This window comes from Pseudopipra pipra, chromosome 1 (genome assembly GCF_036250125.1).
Source record: "Pseudopipra pipra isolate bDixPip1 chromosome 1, bDixPip1.hap1, whole genome shotgun sequence".
NCBI classification, from domain to species: Eukaryota; Metazoa; Chordata; class Aves; order Passeriformes; family Pipridae; genus Pseudopipra; species Pseudopipra pipra.
Window position 1 is genome coordinate 123,292,853 of NC_087549.1, and position 21,113 is coordinate 123,313,965.

Consider the following 21,113-nt stretch of genomic DNA (forward strand, 5'->3'; position numbering starts at 1 on the left):
ATTACTTAGTTATTGTAATATTTGGAATTTAAGTGTTACGCAGCTTTTCTCACTAGGTGGGAAAAAGCTTCCAGCAATTTGTGTGTATGCTCTTGGAGTTCTGGAATAGCAAGACCTTTAGGTCAGGTACTTTTCCTGTATATTAAAGATATTGAGAGCATGGTATGAGGTATGTGATAACAAGTATCCTCTATTTATGCCTTTGAGGCCAGAGGAAGTGAGCAAAAAATGAACAAAAGCGGCCATTGTAATTCTTTCTTCATGTGGGATGGGTGGCTCTACTTTTATCATCCAAAAGTATGCTATAAGGATGGAAATTGTGTAATGTGAGTCGGACAGTTATTGTATCAGTCATTGCCTAATAAGTAAAATGGAATTTTTATCAGTTTACAGTTTTATCTAAAGAACTAATCCAGACAAAATTGCTGATTCTTGTAATGTTTTATTCATTCCCAATTGGAACTTCTATTTCAGCTTCTGGAGCCGGTTTGCCATCAGCTGTTTGAGTTCTATCGCAGTGGTGAGGAACAGTTGCTACGGTTTACGCTGCAGTTTCTGCCAGAATTGATGTGGTGCTATCTTGCTGTCTCAACCAGCAGAGATTTGCAGAGCAGTGGGTGCATAGAGGCTCTTCTCCTGGGAGTTTATAACTTGGTTAGTATTTGTATGTAATTCAGGCCTAAAATATTAGTGTGCTTCCGGGGATACCATGGAATGTTTTACTAGGGAATAACTAACAGTTTTGTTTCAGAATTGAAATGAAGGGATTGAGTATTGCATTTTGACACTTCAAATGGGTGTCTGTGTCAGAAATCTGCAACATGAGCTTTTATTCTTTGGTCAATGTTTTTTCTGTTTTTTCTCTGGTTCTTAATTTTTTTGTTACTAATTTCTTTGTGTGGTTATTAAATTCACATTCTGCTTGAGAGCTTTTTGAGTCACTACTTTTGAAGTGGTTGCCCATATTTTCCGCAGTATTTTGACTATCTTGACTAAAACCACAAAAAACCCTAACTGTCAACAAATTCTTAGTATTTGACTGCTGAACAGATTACCCAGCTTTTAGAAATTAAAGGTCTCCATTTTGAAATAACTTTGACATTTTGAAAATATTTTATATGAAAATATCCTGTTTGTTGCTAAATTAATGCTATGAAGAACAGAATTAATAAGGAACCTATAAGAGCCTCACATTTTAGTATTTTTATGGTTATTATAAAAAACTCAGTGTAATTATATCCACTGGCATTCTTGTCAGTGTGGTTTGTATGTTCTGGATGTTCTAGGAAGGCTTTTTGGGAAGTGAAAAGAGTGATGAACTTGGTCGCTTCTTCCCATTCTGAAAATCTGGAGAAGGTGGCTGCTATCCTCCTTCTAGAAATAATCACAAGTGTCTTTACCAAGCAAGTGAAAACCTTTTTTTCACCCAGGAATCCATTTAAAAAGACCTGAGCCCTTATATTCTACTCCTCTTTAGGTGCAGAGTACAGGCTTCGTGTGCTTTCTGCGTGCTTAGTTGTATCTGACAAGAACACTCCTGGAAAGCATTTGATGTGTCTTATGCCTTAAGTCAGTTCCCTCCTATATTTCCATTATGAAGTCATCTAAAATGGTTGATGGATATGGCTATAATCACTTGTTTTTCTCCTAGAAGAGATTACATTTACAGTTAATCTTAAAACCAGTTAGTCCAGTAACATCTTCTCTTAGCTATGAACAGTTTCTTTCTCAATTAGTAGCTTAGCACTCCATCTCCAGCTGCTTGAAGTTGTAAGAATTTTACCACAAGCTTCTGTAGGAAGCTGTAGATCCAGGTGGCTTTGGGAAACTTTTTTCCTCTCCTGCTTTAAGACAGAATGAATGCTTATGCCAAAATAATGCCACGTTACTCATATAAAATTTGTAATTTAAACAATCAAGATGGTGTTGTTCTTCAGTATACAAGATTGAAAAGGTAGTATGTGACCTGCTTAGATACTTTTTTTCTCTTTAACCGGCTACTTTGTTTTCAAAAACAAGAGGAAATATGTAACCTAATACAAATAATAATTCTTATGTAAATTATATATATAGTGGCTTTTGGAAACTTGAGGGAATTAACATGTTCAGTAGGAATCCTGCAGTTTCTTACTGAAGGAAAATGAAAAATTAAGTATTGCTCAGAATAATTTTAAATTCATTCTGTTGTGAGGGGCATGGAATTACTGTGGCTGAACCTTGAGATCATGAACTGGTTTTTTTCTACCTTCAGCTTAGACACATAACAATAGTAGTGCACATAGTTGAAATTTTTTGCTTTCCTGGCAAAAAAGGTATCAGGCTTTTTTAATATGCTTCAGATCTTGAAATGTACTCCTAAAACTTAATTATAAATCTGATTAGAATGAAGAATACAAATATTGTTATTTTTGGATTTTAAAAGTTTGGGTGTGGCCAGCTTCTTTACTCTTCTCCTGTATATTGAGGAAAATGTTTTCCATATTGATGCAGAAGCAATATTGAAAACTAAAGTATAAGTGGAGAGTGGAGGAGCTGTGTAGCTTTTCAGAAGGAACAGCTCTGTATGCCTTTTTGATGCTTTTCATTCTTCATTTACTGCTTCATATTCTACTTCTAAGACATAAGTTTTAATTATTACTATGTGAAGTCAGTCCTTCAGCCTTCCAAGGCATATGGATGATAGGAGACACTGAAGCTTCTCTCTAATCAATACTTCTGGATATGTGGAATCTACTGCTGAAATTTAGAGACGAAGAAATAAAATCTGGTGTGTGGTGTTGGTTATTGATCAAGCCTGCTTTGGATCTTCCAAAGTTTTTTACTTGAAATACTTCAGTGCTCTTCTGTGATACATAATCACATCTTGTTTTGCCTTACCCATTGCTTTCTGTTAACTTATAGGAGTGAGAAGTCTGCCAGCATAGTGCTATGGTTGCATCTTTCAAGACAGTAGCTTCTCCAAGGCTTTGCATCCATGCTTCTTTTAATTCCATACTTAGAGAGAGTTAACAGACTTGGCTTTTGCAAATGCTATGCTGTCTGCTATTGTCAAACCATATGAGGCTGCAATCATTCATTCCAGAGCTGTAATATTTCCAAAAACAAATTACTCGTAGAGTCATTACATGATGGTTAAATAGTTTTCAGAACAGAATTACTGAGCACTAACCTTTACAATTAGCAAATAGTGTATAATTAAAAAAAAGATAATGCTGTTTAAACATGCTCAGATTTCCTGTTACTGTTTTTAAGGTGGATTATGTATGCAAAATGCATGGGCCCTTTGCTAAGTCATTTGAATAGTTTTCAGAAACAAACCAAATGCACTGTGATACAAAGCAAATAGATAATTTCTAGCTTGTAGCTCAAATTTTTATAGTATCCCTATCTTTCCCTATAATAATATCTAACATTTTTGGGTGTCTGGTTTCTGCAGTACAGTGTAACCATTGGTATCTTCTGTCTTTTTCAGGAGATAGTTGACAAAGAGGGACATAGCAAAGTGCTGAGTTTCACAATTCCGTCTTTGTCCAAACCTTCAGTCTATCATGAAGTAAGTAACATACACAAAGTGAAGTTGTTATTGATTGGGAAGGTAGCGTGCTTTGAGCCCCTTTGCTAAGAATAAAAGTGAAAATTAGTTTTAGCATGTTGCATGGTGACATAGGAACATGTTTCTCAGACTTCCGAGTACTGGTAACTGTCTCTGAGGCTTCTTCAAGGCTGAATAGTCATAACTGCATAGTATCCGTGCACCAACTGTATCTTTTCTCTATTCTGAAACCATATGCTTTATCTGGTGTAAAAAGACTTCTCAAATCTAAGACAGCTAAGCAGTCAATTAATCTTAAGCCTGTTGAAAATTTATATACAAATATGGCTATGCTGATCGTTGTCTATTTTTACTTGCATTATAACAAGATTTGGGGTGGACATGTTTTGAGTGACCCTTTTTCCTTTAGCCTTCCAGCATTGGCTCCATAGCTCTCACTGAAGGAGCTTTGTCTCAGCATGGTTTGTCCAGGGTTGTGTACAGTGGACCTCATCCTCAAAGGGAGATGCTTACAGCGCAGAACAGGTGAAATTGTATAATAGGATTTTGCTTGAGAATCAATAATGGATCTTAACTTCTTCTAATTTTTAGTATAATTGTAGACTGAAGGTGGATAGGTGTTAAGCTGTGTTTTGTGGTGTGGTTTGTTTTGTTGTTTTTAAATGCATGTAAATGTAGATGCAGAAAGACTAGCAGGGCATATTACTACATGAAGAGGAAAAGCTTACTCAGTTGTCAATTTTATTGAAACAAAGTACCAAATATGTTTAAATAAGTCTTGGAAATTTTCATATAAACTTGTTTCCTCTTAAAAAATAAAATCAGTAATGTAATACTGATGTTTCTTATAAATCCTAGGTTTGAAGTGCTGACTTTCCTTCTGCTCTGTTACAATGCTGCCTTAAGCTACATGCCTGCAGTGTCTCTTCAGTCATTGTGTCAAATTTGTTCAAGGTAATTTCTGTAGGCTGTTTACACTTAAAATGGCATTTTCAACTTGAAGTGCAATCAGTTTGGCTTTCTTTTTTTATGAAAACAAGCTTTGTGTTCCCAAAGGCTGCTTTTAAACTTGACTTCTTTTCATAAGTATTTACAGATGCATTATTTGCTTTCAAAGTATCTCCTATATAACTTTGTTTTGGGATCTCAAAGTGGGGAAACAATAACCTGGTTTATATGCAGATTAAGCTTCTCCCCTTAGTGGAGAGTTCAAATAAAATGAACTATTTGTTCTTAATAACAGTAGTTGTAGTTGTGTTAACTAAAGAAAACCAGAAACGTCTTTTAAAAGTGTGTTAAATTTCGCATTGCAAGTTTACTAAATATATTTGAATGCTCTTCAAGTTGAAACTTTCTTGGAATTATAGTGAATATTGAAACTAGAAATAAATCCATTTTTACAGATAAATTGTGTATTTCCAAAATCAGCTGTTGGTTTATAAAAACCAAAATAACAGGGCCAAAAAAAAAACCAAACCCTGAAGCAAAATGAAAAAAAAAAAAAGCCCACCCCAGCTTTAATTACAGTGTCTCTTTTTTGATCAATTTATCCTTTCAAAGGGAAAGAACTGATAGTAAACAGGTCTGTGTCTGGATTTTTGAAAGGACTTAAGGTTAAGGGAAAAATTAGAATGGTCTCCTTCTCTGGGAAACCAAAGAGACCTAGAAGTCAACTACAGCACCTTTTTTCTAGTTGTAGTTCCTTGGTTCCTCACACAACCAAAACATGACAATGGATGTCTGTAAGATTTTCTTCTCTTCAAAGGAGGCCAGAGACTTTGGAGCACTTGGCAATATTTACAAGAGTTTTTACAAGATCTTTGGTAGATAAACTGCTCTAAAATGTAAGGTAGAAAATATTTAGAAGCTAAGGATTGTGCAAAGGGAACTGTTGCTTATTCTGCTTGATTAGGTTTTGATTATATTTGGAATAAATAATTTTTTGAAAGCCTCCAAAAGTAAGCTACCAGTAAATGCAAGCAAGTCTTCCTACTTCAAAATGTCTAATGTTTGGATCATCATCATGGCTGGGCTTCATGAACGAAGATTTAGGAAGGCTCTATCCACATTTGTTAAAAGCACACTGGTGGCTAATGAGACCAATACGGGATAGGCATATCCGATTGCAAAAGGCACAGCAGAAAGACTCTTTAGGTTGTATAATCTGCAAGACACGGTTCTTTCTGCGTTATCTTTTCTCCTCTAAAGTGATCCTGCGTGCTTTCTCAAAGGAAGCACCAGCGTTATAGATGGTGTGTCTCCAGACCTCCCCATTTGAGGCCAGAGTAGACCAGTCATGTTGATCAATATGGCCAAGGCTGAGATGTTGTTTCAGGGAGTCCTTGTATCTCCTCTTTGGGGCTCCTCTCTTGCGGCAGCTGGTGGCAAGTTCACCATAAAGCAGGATCTTAGGGAGGCGGTGGTCCTTCATCCTTGAGATGTACCCTGCCCAACGCAGCTGTGTTCTCAGTAACATGGCCTCAATACTTGTGACTGCTGCTTGTTCTAGAACAGATGTATTAGTCACATAATCTGACCAGTGGATGTTTAGGATTGTCATCCATGTTTCTCTGCTTACTGAAAATCTCACCTTGACAGCATTTTAGAATATGTTTCAGAAGCTCAGAATATCTTTCAGTGTCCTGCTTGGATGTGGTAGAATCAATATTCTGCTATTTGGCTATATAAAATAACTCCTTTAATTGGTTTGAGTGATGTCAAATTTAGGGGCTTTTTTTGAAGATCTGCAGTGAATGTGCTTTCTTCTAATAAGTCTAATTGAATTTTTATGACTTTTCTAAAGAATCAAAATTATCTATTTCTTCTTATTTACAAACATAAGCTGTACATGTGAAAATTACAGCACAAAATATTTTGTGCTGATCTCTAATTGTAAATCCAGATTTTTTGCAGTTACTAAGTTTCTTTTCATAAGAACATACCTTACTGTGAAGCTGATGTCATTCTAGCCTTTTCAGAGAAAATAACTCAGGGCTTCTAAAAACTAATCAATACTGGAGAAGTATTGAAACTATATAAACTACAAAGATGGTTCTACATTATTTGCTAATGACAAATGCGTGATTTTTTTAGAATTTGTGTCTGTGGATATCCTCGCCAACAAGTGAGAAAGTACAAGGGGGTCAACAGTAGAATTCCAGTTTCATCTGAATTCATGGTGCAAATGCTAACAGGGATCTATTATGCCTTGTAAGTTGGTTTTTTTAATATGCATACAAAGTAGAGAAATGTCAGCCTAATTTCTATACTTGTTTAGGCATGCTACATTGGAGGTGTTTCATTTTCTAGTGGACAGATGCTGTGTCTAGCAGTAAGGTCCTTGGGAAGAGTCAGTTCTCCAGCTAGCTGGCGGAAGTTACCTGTGTCATACTGGGGAAGGATGACTAGAACAGCACTTGATAGTTGCAACTGCTGGTGTGAATAAAATATTTTAAAAAACCTTTTCCAACCGTTGTTGACTGTCCACAGTTTTGCATGTTTAGTTCTGACATCAGTTGAGTTGAGGAAAAGAGTTTTTTTTTTCTCTGAAATGCTGATGTCATCTACCCTTTGATAGTTATGTCAATGTGTGAAGCTTTCTTGCTAACTGAAATAATTAGAGACTAGTAATACAGGGATACTCAAAAGGTGCAGGAATATTAGAAAATCCTGTTTGAGTTTCAGAATATTTCATGACTAGCTGATCAATAGCTAATAATAAAATTTTTAAACTACTTGGCATGGCCAGTGAAAATAAAGCTTTTTCTCCATAGATGCTATAAATAGTTCATGCTAAAGAACGCAAGTAGTTCAAATCCTTTAAATTGAGCTCTCAAGGAACACTAGATCTGTGAAGGTTATGTGACCAAGAAGGTTCATCTTATTACATATATATTTACCTTTGCAGTTATAATGGAGAATGGGATCTGGCTCGTAAAGCTATGGATGACATTTTGTATAGAGCACAGCTTGAACTGTATCCAGAACCTCTGCTGGTAAGTATTGTATTTCAACATTTTGTTGAGTAGAATTTTTAGTCTAGGAAATTCTTCCCGTGAACATGCATGATGCAACATCATACAGGAACTGATAAATCTGTGTGTCTGTGCTTGTGCGAGCAGCTCCGCCTGTAAGGTATTTTCAATGTTACTATGTCGTGTTTCCTAATGAACAAACTATTTTCAGTAGAACACTTCTAAGTCTTCAGAACTTAGATAATAGCACAGAAGAACTCTGAAGTAATAGCCACATCTTTTAAATAGGCAACTTTCTGTTTTGAAAGTGGCAAGTATTAGTTCTGAGAGCTGATTGCAGCCAGCATTCTTTATAATCTGCGCAAGAAAGCTAGTGTGCATTTTGACCTTAAATTGGAGTTGCACACAGTATTCTTCTTAAAGTAGTAAGAATCCCTGACAGAATTCTTCTAAAATTTGGATCTTTGTGTTCAAAACTTAACTACATCTCTTCTGTTCTAGGTTGCTAATGCAATAAAAGCTTCACTGCCTCAGGGTGCCATGAAATCTAATAAAGAAGGTACAAGATGCATTCAGGTTGAAATTACACCTACTTCATCCAGAATATCAAGAAATGCTGTAACTAGCATGTCTATCCGAGGGCATAGATGGAAAAGGCATGGTAAGAAACACACTTTGCAATGAAATCTCAACTTTTTACACATTTTTGAAATAATAATGAGAATTTTTTTATTTCGTATCTTCATTACTTGTAGGCAGGCAGCATTTGGGAAGGTTTTATTTTCTTGACTGGTGAGTGGGAATCTCAACGCAGTTCAGTTGAAGTATAGTCTTTATTTCCTTAACCGTGTTTAAAAAAAACCAACACAACATACAGAAAACCTTTTTGTGAAAGGGAAGTGTAAACAGTTATTGCTTCTTTTAAGAGACTGATGTTCCTGTTTTCTTCTGAAAAGTAGTTTCTAGTACCTGGAGCAAAGTAAATATTTAGCAACTTTACCACAGAACCTCACATGTATTAAATTACTTGAATAAAAGTTGGAGTTAATGTTAGAGAGATAAAACATTATGTTTTGATGTTGGGGTTTATCCCCAGCCAACAACTAAGCCCCACATAGCTACTTACTCCCTGCAGTGGAATGGGGGAGAAAATTGGAAGAGTAAAAATGAGAAAACTTGCTGAGATAAAGACAGTTAATTAGGTAAAGCAAAAGGCACGCATGCAAGCAAAGCAAAACAGGGAATTCATTGACCACTTCCACCTGGGCAGGCAGGTGTTCAGCCATCCCCAGGAAAGCAGAGCTCTATCACACATAGCCATTACTTGGGAAGACAAATGCCATCACATCGAATATCCCTCCTCTTCCTCCTTCTTCACCCAGCTTTATATACAGAGCATGATGCCATATGGTATGGAATATCTCTTGGGCCAGTTGGGAGCAGCAGTTTTTTGTGCATCTCCAGCCTGCTCACTGGTGGGATGGTGTGAGAAGCAGAAAAGACCTTGGCTCTGTGCAAGCACTGCTCAGCAATAATGAAAACATTCCCGATTTACCAACACTGCTTCCAGCAAAAATCCAAAAGACAGCCCCACACCAGCTACTGTGAAGAAAACTAACTCTGTCCCAGCCAAAACCCGCACATTCGGGCAAACTAATATGAAGGATTCCGCAAAGCAGAACATAGGTCTGGGCTGAGAAGTACAAAAATTAGTGCTGAATATACTACAAAAGCAGAAATATCAAAAAGGGATTTCATGAGTCTAAATGTTGTATTTCACCATTTTTGCCATCTTCAGATGAGGGAAGAGCTGCTGGACCAGCGATGAGAATTGGCAATGGCCTGTTCTGTTGGTGTTGTATTTCTGGTGATAGGCTGAGAGTGTGAGTGTAGATAAGAGTGCTTTCCTAATAGGTTCAATGAAGATTTTGTGGTACCAATAAAATTTCTGTACAATGTGAGCTTTTGTAGTATATGGACAGTTCAGTCAGAAAAATTTTACCAAGCTACTTGTCTTTAATGACCAAGAGGTTCAGGTAAGTGTTGAGAAAACTATTTATAAGTATGCTGGGAGAAGATGACTTCCAAGGGTTGGACTCGATGATCTTGGAGGTCTTTTTCAACCCAATCGATTCTATGATTCAAAATAGTGATAGAACTTCCTGAGCAGTAATGGTATGCTTTGGTGGTAGTATTGCCAACAGTAAGCTGCCAGAGGGGATGAAGAGCAGAGGAAAGTAAAATAAACAAATTTCTTTTCGATTGATTAAAAACTGCTTAAAACTGTCAGACAAAGCTGAGGAGCAAAACATTTGTGTCTTTTAACTCTAGTGAGATCCAGGAGCAAGTCATTATTGAAATCTCACGGCTGCTAAGGACCATTTTATTTTTCTTTCTTCAGCCTTACAGTTATTAAGGATGGATTATGGACCAGATGCAAGAAAACTGTATGATGGCTCAGCTTTTAAATAGATAAATGCCCTCTGAAGCTTGGCAATTTTGTTAGCTATTATTTTTGACTAGTTCTATGCTTGTCCAAATGAGGTGGTGGAGAGTAAGGCAGCTCAGAGATACTGAGTGCTAGTTCATCCAGAGAAATTCCAAGTGTATTAAAATGAACATTTCCTTTGTATTTGTGTTTACAGGAGAAAAAACAGGAGACGAAAATGTTACAGAATCAGTATAACAACCATCCTTATAAGAATGCAAAATTTTCAGGAAATACAGAATCTAGAAGTTTTTACAGTTATTGCCTCCTGGCAGGGAGTCATGCTTGGTGAAGTTCAAGAAAAAATGTGTGAGACAAGTGTGCCCTGCAGCAGATAACAGTAAGGTGAAAGGGAAACGAGAATAATAGTAGAACTCAGAAATGGGGTGGAATGCTGTGTTTGTGACTTGAAGAGCCTTTTTTAAATCAGAATGGATGGTCTCCTGTTTTCAACATTCCTAATAACCTAATTCAGTGCCCTACAATTCTTGATGAAAGAAAGATATGAAATACATCTTCAGGGTCAGCATGCAGAAAGAATAACAAGACTTGTGCTTACAGATGATTGTTTGAATTAAAATAAATATTGGAGTTGGTAGAGATTAGATGACAAGCCTTGTACCTCCTCTCTCTCATGGTGTAAGGGAAAAAATGTGTTTGGGGTTTTTTTTTTATTTTTGGTATAATAAAAATGAGTATAAATGGATTAGGAAGCCAGATGAGACAGCTGAGACACATTTTGACCTTTTATGTTATGTGAACCAGGAGATCTGATGAAGCAACGTATCTCTTGGGCAAGCAAGGGCAGCAATTTTCAATCACTAGCTATTTGTGTAAAATAGATAAAATAGAAGAATTAAAGTGGATCACATTGCCAGCTGAGAAGCATGAACTTTATTTTTTTCTTGTCTTTTAAAAAAACTCAGTTTCTTACAAAAGTTTTCAGACATTAGATCTTGCTGGCCTTTGCTAGAACTCTAAACTGAAGTCAGTTTTGAATAAAGGTAGACTTAACATTGAATCTTGTGATACTTAACCTTGTAAGTTGTTTGTTAAGAGCAGTTACTTAGAAGGACTTTAAGAATTAAATCGGTATTGTGAATGTAGATATCTGAGATACATACTTTAGAGGTACTAAAGGTGAAGGTGATTTGCAAAATGGATCAATCTAATCACAAATGGGTAGTGTTTAGAGTGAGTTGATACTAGCCACTGTTTAGCAACAAATTATTTATTGATATTGGTTTGGATTGCCTATAAATTATAAAACTTCAAAAAGATCAACATTAGCTCTTTGATCTAGCATTAATTCTTTGTAGTTTGTTTAAATTCAAGCCTTAAGTGGCATCTCCATTTCTGTTCACAAATAGAGGAAACCAGAAAAACCATACAGTGTGTAAGGAGCATCAATACTTAAATGAATTTTATTTATGGAAGCTAGGGAAAAAAAGCAGCAAGCCCTATCAGTGCTTTCTTTATTAAAGTAAAATCTTCCAAACTGCCATATAAGGGAGTTGCTTGGGAAAAACCTCTGGTGTAGAGATAGTGTGTGTAAGAGAAATACTGTGATTTAACAGACTTAAGAAGAGCTAAGCAGATGTTGGTAAGATACATAACACAAGAACAAAGACATCAACTAGCAAAGAAGTTACTTTTTTCCTCACTGCAGAAATTGGCTTTCGTGTAGTACACAATGTTTAGAAACATTAGTCTTTGAAATCTCTCTGTGGAGAGAATTTTCTTAGTCTTCTTTTTAAACAGTGTTAATTCCCAAAATTGTTGTAACTTATAAGAATCTGGAACGAATGTTAATTTTGGGATATGAGCTTGATGCTTTTGTGAATAATTCAAAATGCTAACTCTGTTGTGCAGCTTGAGCTTGTGATGGTTAAAATTGAATTGCAATCCAAGTGGGCAGTTTGTGTGTGCAATCTGTAAATGTGTAAATGATCTCGGCAACCTTAATAATAAGGTAGACTGTGACTGAAATACCTTTTGAATTAAGTCTTAGCAGTTAGTAATCCGGAAATGCACGTATCAAGATTGGTCGTACTACTCAAAGCTTTCAGAAATGTGACTCCAAATGCATTTTTCTTCACCTGCTATGGGCATATTCATATTAATATTCAAACTGGCATAATTTTTCTCTTTTTGTTTGTCTCTACACTATTTAAGTTTTGTCTCTACACTATGTAGCAGTGTCCTTTGTTTTCTCTTTTGTTACATTGCCTTATGGGCTGGGTATTAATCTCTCTCTCTCTCTCAAAGGCTAGTTGCCCAGAGTTGAAGCAGTATTATCTTCAAAACCAAGCACTATGAAGCTGAAGGTGTGGTTTAGGTGTTCTTAAAAGTTTTAAAAGAAGGAGGGTATGCTACTATAAAGGACATGCATTATGTAGTCTTATCCTGCCCCAGGATGCTATGGTAGACAGTGTTAATGGGAACTGAGATACCCAATATCCCATTTTTTCATTATCTTCCTCCTATAGTTGAGTTAAACTCAAAGAAAGGTGTATTTCCTTTCGTTAGTAGTTACCAGCACTTGCCTAAAAGGCTAGACATAATTATAATGAGTAAAATTCTTAAAATTTTTGGGTTTCTTTTCTTCAGTTCATTATGGTAATGGCTATTTTGTTATTCCCACAGCTGTGGGAATGCAGCAGTGATGGGTAAAGTGCTGATATCACAGCAGGATGTTACATTTGGAAATGCACACCACCAAATAGCAATAACTGGGTATTGCTTTTATACAGCATCTTTAACAAAAAAAATCTACCTCTTTTTCTGATTTCTGCTGTCTACACTGAGTCATCTCTCTTTGGAATTGGATAATTAGTGCTTTTCTGCCCTTGGTGGGGAAGGAACTGACAGTGTAGCTCTGTCCTGCCCTCTCCTCTCTCTGGGACAGCAGGAAGGAGTTTGAAGATGCCATAGGAGAGGCACAGGTTCCTCACCCTAGTGAAGTTAGAGCAACGAGGCCAATGAGAACATTGATCTTCTCTCTTCAATAACTTTTCTGCTCCTGTGTTTTTGGAAAAAAGGCTGTATTTGATAGTGGTATTATTATTACTATTGCAGTTCATGTTGCTCAGTTGTTACTTTGTTATTGACAGCAGAAGACTTTTACAGAAAGTACTGTTAGAAGGAATAAAGAGTTCTAACTTGAGTTTCCTGCCAAATGTCAGGAGTTCAGTGGCTAGTAGCAGCAGTTATTAATACCATTTCCTTTGGATAGTGCAACTTGTTAAATAGATATTTTCATTAGTCATTTACTAGTTAGAAAGACTCATGATACTTAGACTTTTCAGGTAAAATCAGGAATAGCTCTTACACCACGGAACACTAATGTCCATCCCTACCAGAATAACCTTCTGGCTCTGTTCTGATCAGTGCAGACAGCACAAATGCCAGCAAAAAGCCCAGTGCTGGAGCCCACCTGACCTAAAAGTACACTGTACTTGCACAAGAGTCCTCAGTGAGGGGACAGGAGGAAGAGAGGATCCCCTCCAGTTAAAAGAGCAGTAGAGCTGCCGCTGTGAAAAATCATCTCATTGTAAATTCCTCTGGTTTTGGACTTCATACTGTCAGTTAAATGTCTGTACTGCCAGCTTCTGTCATGCGCATTAGCAAACTTCTGGGATACTCTGGGTGGTCCTTACTTAATCCTTGGGTCTGAAAGAGCTGTGTTATGAATAAAACACAGGGACTCGGTTGAACTTTATTTGGAGCTGTGCTTTTAGTGCATTTTTAGTCTTGTCAAGTTTGTGGCCATAGTGTTTGCATATATTATACACATATAACACATACAGAATATATAATTATATAGCATATAGTGTAGTTCTCACTCTTCTTCACTTGTTTTTCCGTGGTATACAGAAATATCTTCCTGATTGAAAAGAATTTTTTCAAATGACGAAAGAAAATGGAAATCAAAGTGTGCTTGAGCTGGCTTAGTCATTGCACTGTTAGGTTTCAGGCTGACCACTGTGCCACACAATGAAATTGTATGTGTATTTCTGGTCTTGCATATTAATACATGAAGTTGATATGCCATTTCATTGTAAAAATAAGCTTCACTTTAGCATGGTGATACAGAGAATATAGTCATGAAAGTGAAGTATGGGCTGTTCCTTGGTTTCTGATAATCTGCCTCATGACCCTCAAAAATGTCAATATTGCAACATCAAGCATGGGCCTTTCCAGTATGTGGTGCAGGCTAATAACTGGAAGATTGAAGACTGCAATTTTAGAAATAAAGCAAAATTCCATACTTGCTAATATTGCTAATTAACAAGAGGTTAATATGTGTACATCTGCTTTAATTTATAATGCTTAAGTCATCTGTATCGGCTTTTGTTTCATGTTTTGTTTCAGACATCTTTTGTGTTTTTTTCTTATCCATCTTTAATTCTAGAACAACCAGAGAATGGTAATGATGCTACTGAATTGGGCAACTTTATCATACCTGAGATTAGTGTCACAAGTGTGGCTGGAGAGAGGACCGGGAATGGGGAAAAGAGCAGAGCACTAGCAGAGAATGATGTTCAGCATTTACAGGGAGTACAGGAAACAGCTACAGATCCTAGAACTGACAGCAAAGGCATGCCAGAAATCAGGAGGCAAAAATCTGTAAGAAAAATGATGGAGGATGGAATAAACTCATCTGGCAGAGTGCAGTTTTAGCAGAGCACTTGTAGCTGCACTCTAAGGTACCGCTGTTGATTGAAAGGGTCACTGCTGCATGTTTCAAGAATTAAAGTATGCAGTTAATGTATTTGCATGTGTAATAACACAATTGCATGTATTGCACACAGCTTCGTCTGTGCCACAGACAGTGATGATGTACTTACAAGTAGATTTACTTAATCTGGAGAAAATACACTGAGACTCAACCTACCTTTGAATTTATTAAACATATATACAGAGTTTACAAAATCCAGTGATCAATGGTACGAAAAATCCATAGAAATGGATGTCAAAAGTATTTGCCGTGTACCTTAGACTTCCCAAATTCAACCTTTCATGGTGTGCTGGAGATCTCAACACTGTGCTTGAGTTTCAAACTCATACTACCAGACCTGTGATGCAGAAAGTGACCTTTCAGTCCTAAAGCATTCTTGGGTTGCTGAACTTGCAGGTACCATAATGGGTGTCCTGGGGCATTGATCACATACCTCTGTAATTAACAAGCTTTGCCAAATCATGTAATGGATCATTTGCTGAAAATAAGATTTACACTTTTTTTTGTTCCGTGTGGTACCTTCTAATCTCTAAGTTTCTAACTTCCTGCATGAATTAACAAGTCCGCATTTCTTTTTTTTTTTTTTTCCTAAAATCACAAGAAAACGAGGTTGGGGGCATGCTTTTGTGGCATTATTTGCTGTAACTCTAATCCTAATGAACCTTAATTCCAAAATGTCATGGAATAGGTAAGTGTTTTGTCTTCTGTTCTCTGCTCTATTGCTTTCTGGCTTCACGCTTGTAAATATCAAAATTGAGCAATAAGTAAAATCAATAAATGTGAGAAAGTGAATTGCTAATTCTTTATTTCTGTTTCTACCATGCAGGTAATTCTGATTTAGGAATTCAAGAAGAACTAATAGAGGTATCTGAAACTGATGAAGGGTTTTACTCTAGGGCTACTTCTAGTGCAAGTCAGTCCGCCCTGTCTAACAGCAGCAACACGAGCAGCAAGAACCTTCTAGGGAAGAGCCAGCGAAGGTCTGGAGGAATCAAAGCTGGAGGAAAAGAAAAAGAAGGAGAAACCTGTAGAGAACACTTATCACGAAAACAAACTCAGAGAGCCATGAGTGAGAATCTAGAGCTTGTCTCTCTGAAGAGACTGACACTGACAACTAGCCAGTCCCTGCCTAAGCCTGGCAGTCACAGTCTGGCCAGAACGACCACTACTGTGTTTAGTAAATCCTTTGAACAGGTCAGTGGTGTCACAGTTCCAAATAATCATGGTGGTGTCTCTGGTACAGAGGCAAACAGGTTTTCAGCTTGCAGTCTTCAAGAGGAAAAACTGATATATGGAACAGAAAGAACAGATCTTCCGATTTTAAGCAAACCACCTAATCAGCAGAGACCTCCAAGTATTAGCATAACTTTGTCAACAGATTGATATTAAATTGGGCATTATGAAAAGTAAATTATTGAGGATTTGTCCTGATATTGGTATATTAAACTCCTTAATATGCTATACGTTACTTCCTTAAACCCCAAGCTTGTAAATTCTTGTTTGGCTCACATTTGACAGTAATAGTGAATAGACAACAGTTGTAATTATTTTTGAGTCAACTTCTGATAGCTTGGAAAGTGTACTCTTTTTACAGCTTCATGAGAAGTTTGCACCTTCCCCAATTGAACAAGCATTAATTGGTTGTTTGGCCACTGATGAAGGTGTGTGGCTTCTTACGGATGTGTAGTGTGGGAACAAATAGAGCCTCTCTCCCAGATTTTGCTTTTTCACTACCCTTAGCATAGGCAAAACTGCAAGTACTTCTTTTTTTTTGGGGGGGAGGAGTCTTGAAATATTGTCATGAAGTTTTGGAACAGCATCATAAGAACAAACATTCTCTTACATTAGCCGTGAGAAATCTGTGCTTACATGTAAGGTTAAAACTAGAAGCATCACTACAGCATTTGATGTCGTGGTTGGTTTTGTAATGGTGGTTAGTACACGTTGCAGTGTTCATACTTCTTTATGCCTATATGAGTCCAATTTATAGATGCATTTTGATTTTCCTATATGTCTTCAAAACTGGGCCAAATGTCATACAGCAACAGTGCTTCTGGATGGGAGTTATTATCACTTGCTATAGTAGTCAATCTTTAATCTTAATTATGTGATAGACTCTGTCTTTCTTTAGGATTCTTAAATATCAGTTGCAAAGCCACTCATTGAAAAGTCTGTCATCAGTATTTTTATTATTTGTGGGGAAGAGATGTGCTTGTGAATCAATGTTATGTAGGAAATATGAGCCCTTCGCACTGACTCAAGCAAATCAGGAGTGTGAATGTGTTTAACATGAACTTTGTACTTGAGCCTAAGAGAATACTACCAAAGGATATGTACTTTCAGTAACTTGCAAGCACAAAGGGAAATTATAATGTAAATATAACTAACACTGTAATTCCTAGTCTTTTGTATCTATTATTTTTCTAGTTTGAAATTCTAAACCAGCAGCCTGTGTAAGGTTACCTAACCCTTAACCTTCAATGAGTTTGTTTGATACCAACTTCTATAATGTCAGGATTTTAATTAAAAAAGAACATTAAAACTTCTTATGCAGAAATTTGAAGAAGCAGTAGCTGACAAAACCACTCCAGTAGCAATGATTGGCTGATAAACAGTGTATTATTATGAGTGGAGAAATAGGATGAAGATCTAAGGCATAGTCACGCCCAACTGTCCAGATTTCTGCAGCTGTTAATCTATTATTGTCAAGAACCTTGTAAGAAAACAATCACTAAAATTCTGGTAGACTTTCCCATTTGCCTAGAAATAAATATAGATATTCCTTTATGACTTAAACTGAAGCACAAATAACCTTTAAGCAGCTAATGTTATTCAGGGTTATAGCAATTAATAAACTGGTTAATTAGTGAAAAGAGATGAGACATAGTTGATAGAGACAAGTTATATAATTGTGATACTAAGACTGCAGACTAGATGTGTCCCTTCCTTAAGATTCACCAAAGTATGCAGAATAACTCCATCAGTCTGTAGGTGTTTGTGTTCACCTGAGAGCCTGAGCTTAAAGGAATATGCCACACCTTTTCATTCTTCAGTTTGTTGTGTGACACTGTTCTATTCTAGTAGCATAGTATTTCACCTTTTTACAGTGAAATGTTTTCTTAATTGTACATGAAAACTTAATTCCTAATGTATAAACTATAAATTTGCCCTGTTAATTTTTTAATACTTTGGCCAGTGAAAGAAACTGGTTCTTTGAGGTTGTATACTTTTGTAAATGCTTTGTACAGCAGAAAATTTTGCCTCTTTTTTAAATTTTTTTCTTCACTATACATTAGCATGTTTGTTTCAGATTGGCTAGTACATGTGGCTGCTGAAGCAGGCATAACCACGAGCAACAGAAGGGTGTTGGGCAGCTGATAGTAGGCATTGGCTAGTACTACACACACTGGATGTAGAGCTCTTCCTTCCCCTGAAATTTGTTATAAATGTTACAAAGAAATAACCTGCAGATCTCACAGCAGCCTCCTGATCTGCTTTTGCAGTGTAGGACCTGAGAATACTTTGGGAAAATTTTGCAGTAATTTAAATTGAGACGTAAACTAGAATAGATAAGTAAAATTGCAATAGACAAATATTTGTTGTGATGGTATTAGTTGTGAGTTAGTGTTAAGGGACTTGAATTTTTAACTAATTTTACTGGGTTTGGTTTGTTTCATTTAATTCATGATTGTCTACCGTGAAGGTAACAATCTGTCAAGCTGGGTGTTGGTATAAAAGATATTTATTATACTGGGAAGATTTAGTCTCTTTAGCTCTAAATAATTAGGATTTTGAAGGATCTAAAATGCCATACAATGTAGGTGTGTAACATGATGTTTACAATACTGTTGGCTACAAGTCAAATGGTGTTAAAATAAAGGTAGTTTATTCTTTTATTTTATCCAGCTGATCTGGCTTGAACCCAAGATATAGGCTCAAATTGGTACAACTGAAATAACATAAAACTTCATACTTTTTTTAGGAAATGATAAAAGGAAAGGTTCTTGGTACTGTGGGCTGCTCTTTCCATACATACGTGGCTTCATGTAAATATGTATGTATTGGTCTCTAGAGCAGTTTACACAGTGAGCATGTTTTTGTGAGCTGACATCACACCTTGATACTGATCGAGTCAGAAGAATTTATTTCCTGATATGAGTACCAAAACTTTCAGTTGTGCTTCTTTCTTTTCTTAAAAATGGAAAAGATAAAAAAAGACAGGACTGGGGAGAGGGATGGGGGAAAGTAGGGCAGGAAACAGATATTTCTAAGTAAATCTCTCTTTTCATGATATTTCTAAAATTGTCAAACTCTGGGGGTTTGGGCATTATCTGAGCACTTCAGACTGTTATATGGAAAATGTATGTTAAAAAAGTAGATGTCTTCTAACAGCATAAGGAAAACCTATTAAGACTACCCATATTATAGTCTGCCTGGGAGTGGGTAGTTCTGATGAATACCTTCCGAGCATACACAGCTGCAACATCCTGCAGGAAAAATGTTATGTGGGAGTGAATCATCTCAGATGGTAATAAGAGAAGTTGTTTCAATGCTGACGTTCATGACTGACCTTACTGTTTTAAATCGGAGAACACTGTTTCCAAGGCTTTGAACAGCAACACTTCCAAAACTCTGTTGGAACTGAGGAGAATTATTTTTGTTGTGAGAATCTGTAACATTCGTGCACAAAGTATGGCCTCTAACCACTTGTAGAGCTGCAGTGACTTTTCTGAATTGATTGAAATGTCTTGAATTGCCTTCATTACCTAACAAATTTGAAAGGTACCGAAATATATAGCTATTTTAGACACATTTCTCTGTAAGGAGGTTTCCTATGAGGATTCTAGAAATTCCTAACTTAATTGTCTAATACCTTTTGTCAGTGTTTGTGGCTTACAGTGCTGTATATAGGTGTGTAATATATTGCTTTTTGTATTTGTATAATTCTACTTCTAAGACTAGATGTGTACATTTCCTAATATTCACTGAAGTCTGTGGAATATCTGCCTCAGTCTATAGATGTCTGTCTTCACACGAGAACCTGAATTTAAATTACTGCCACACTTTGTCTCATTCTTCAGCTCATTATGTGACACTGTTCTTTGTTTTAGTAACACACCATTTCACCTTTTTTGCAGTGAAGTATTCTCTTACATTGAAAACTTACATTCCTAATGTATAAAATATGAGGTTGTCTTTTAGTGTTTAATAATTTTGGCAGTAAAATAAATTGGTTTTTTTGAAGCTGTATGCTTATGTATCTACTTTGTACAGCAGAAAATTTTGTGTCTTTACAGGCTTGGATGAATATACATTACATAGCAATGTATTTGTACACTTTTCATTACACACATCTAGAAGTCACAGTAAGGTTGACTGCATTACTTAAAATATGCTTAATACCCATTTTACAGAATGTAGGCTCTGCAAATGCAGCCTTCTCAGGTACGACACTATGGCTGAGAAACACTGACAGGTGAAGGGTGAATTCAAGCAAATGAGTTGTCAATCTCCAGAAGCAGATGACGATCCTGTCAATAATGTAGCACTACTTGGGCAACTTGATAGTTTTGGTGGTCTTAATATAACAGTGGTTTGATACACAGCCATTATCTGCAATGTGTCTTTTTAACTAGATTTTTTTATGCTGCAGTCATCACTGTGTTTGTGACCTGATGGTGATCTGGAGGCTGTTGGCTGTCTTTGCTGCAGGGATGGGTGTGGCTGGCTCATGTTCCCCTTTTTCATGGAGACCTCCAGGGTTGCTTCTGTCTGGCCCCTGTGTGTGCTGGGGTTTTTTTTCCCAGGAGCAGGACTTGGCAGTCTCTGTTAAACTTCCTGTGATCCACATGTTGGCTCACACCTCCTGCCCATTGGTGTCCCTGTGAATGGCAACACATCCGTCTGGGCTAGCAGCCTCTCCTCCTGGTCAAACACACTTAGGGTGAGCTCTGTCCCATCATTCATCTTCATTAACAAAGATGTTAAATCATCCTGCCCTGGGTATTGACCCCTGGAGTTCACCAGTAAGGCCAGGTGTCCAGCTGGGCTTTGTGCACTGGTAACAGCCCTTTGATCCTGACACTTGAGGCAGTTTTCTGAGATCCAGGGTTCCTGGGGGCTGCTCTTGGTGGTAACAACAGAAGCAAAGGTGTTCTTTTCCATATCTCCTCTGAGCTGGTCCTCTGCCCCACTCAGCTGTGGAACCTTATTTTTCCCTAGTCTTCCTGTTGCTGATGGTGTTTCTGCTAAAGCTTTTTTTGTTGCCCTTCACCTCCTTGCCAGATTCCACTCTGGGACTTTCCTAACCCCATCTGTGCATGTGTGGATGGTGCATCTCCCTAGGTTCCCTGCTCT

General features: G+C 37.0%; 1 protein-coding gene across 11 annotated transcripts in view; it reads left to right on the top strand.

The window, feature by feature from the left end:
- HYCC1 (hyccin PI4KA lipid kinase complex subunit 1) overlaps window positions 1–20,000 on the top strand; it is a 64,140-nt gene extending 44,140 nt beyond the window's left edge. For 9 of the 11 annotated variants that reach the window (XM_064675086.1, XM_064675077.1, XM_064675097.1 and 6 more), the window contains 8 exons: window positions 475–654; window positions 3,473–3,553; window positions 3,963–4,078; window positions 4,412–4,507; window positions 6,647–6,763; window positions 7,461–7,548; window positions 8,029–8,188; window positions 15,583–20,000. In XM_064675086.1, the coding sequence (XP_064531156.1) occupies window positions 475–654; window positions 3,473–3,553; window positions 3,963–4,078; window positions 4,412–4,507; window positions 6,647–6,763; window positions 7,461–7,548; window positions 8,029–8,188; window positions 15,583–16,139 (1,395 nt within the window). In that variant the 3' untranslated portion in view covers window positions 16,140–20,000. Of the gene's footprint in view, window positions 1–474; window positions 655–3,472; window positions 3,554–3,962; window positions 4,079–4,411; window positions 4,508–6,646; window positions 6,764–7,460; window positions 7,549–8,028; window positions 8,189–14,429; window positions 14,725–15,582 lie in introns of all 11 variants that reach the window. The other 2 variants (XM_064675154.1, XM_064675164.1) reach the window with 2 other exon arrangements.
- The last annotated feature ends 1,113 nt before the right edge of the window (window positions 20,001–21,113 follow it).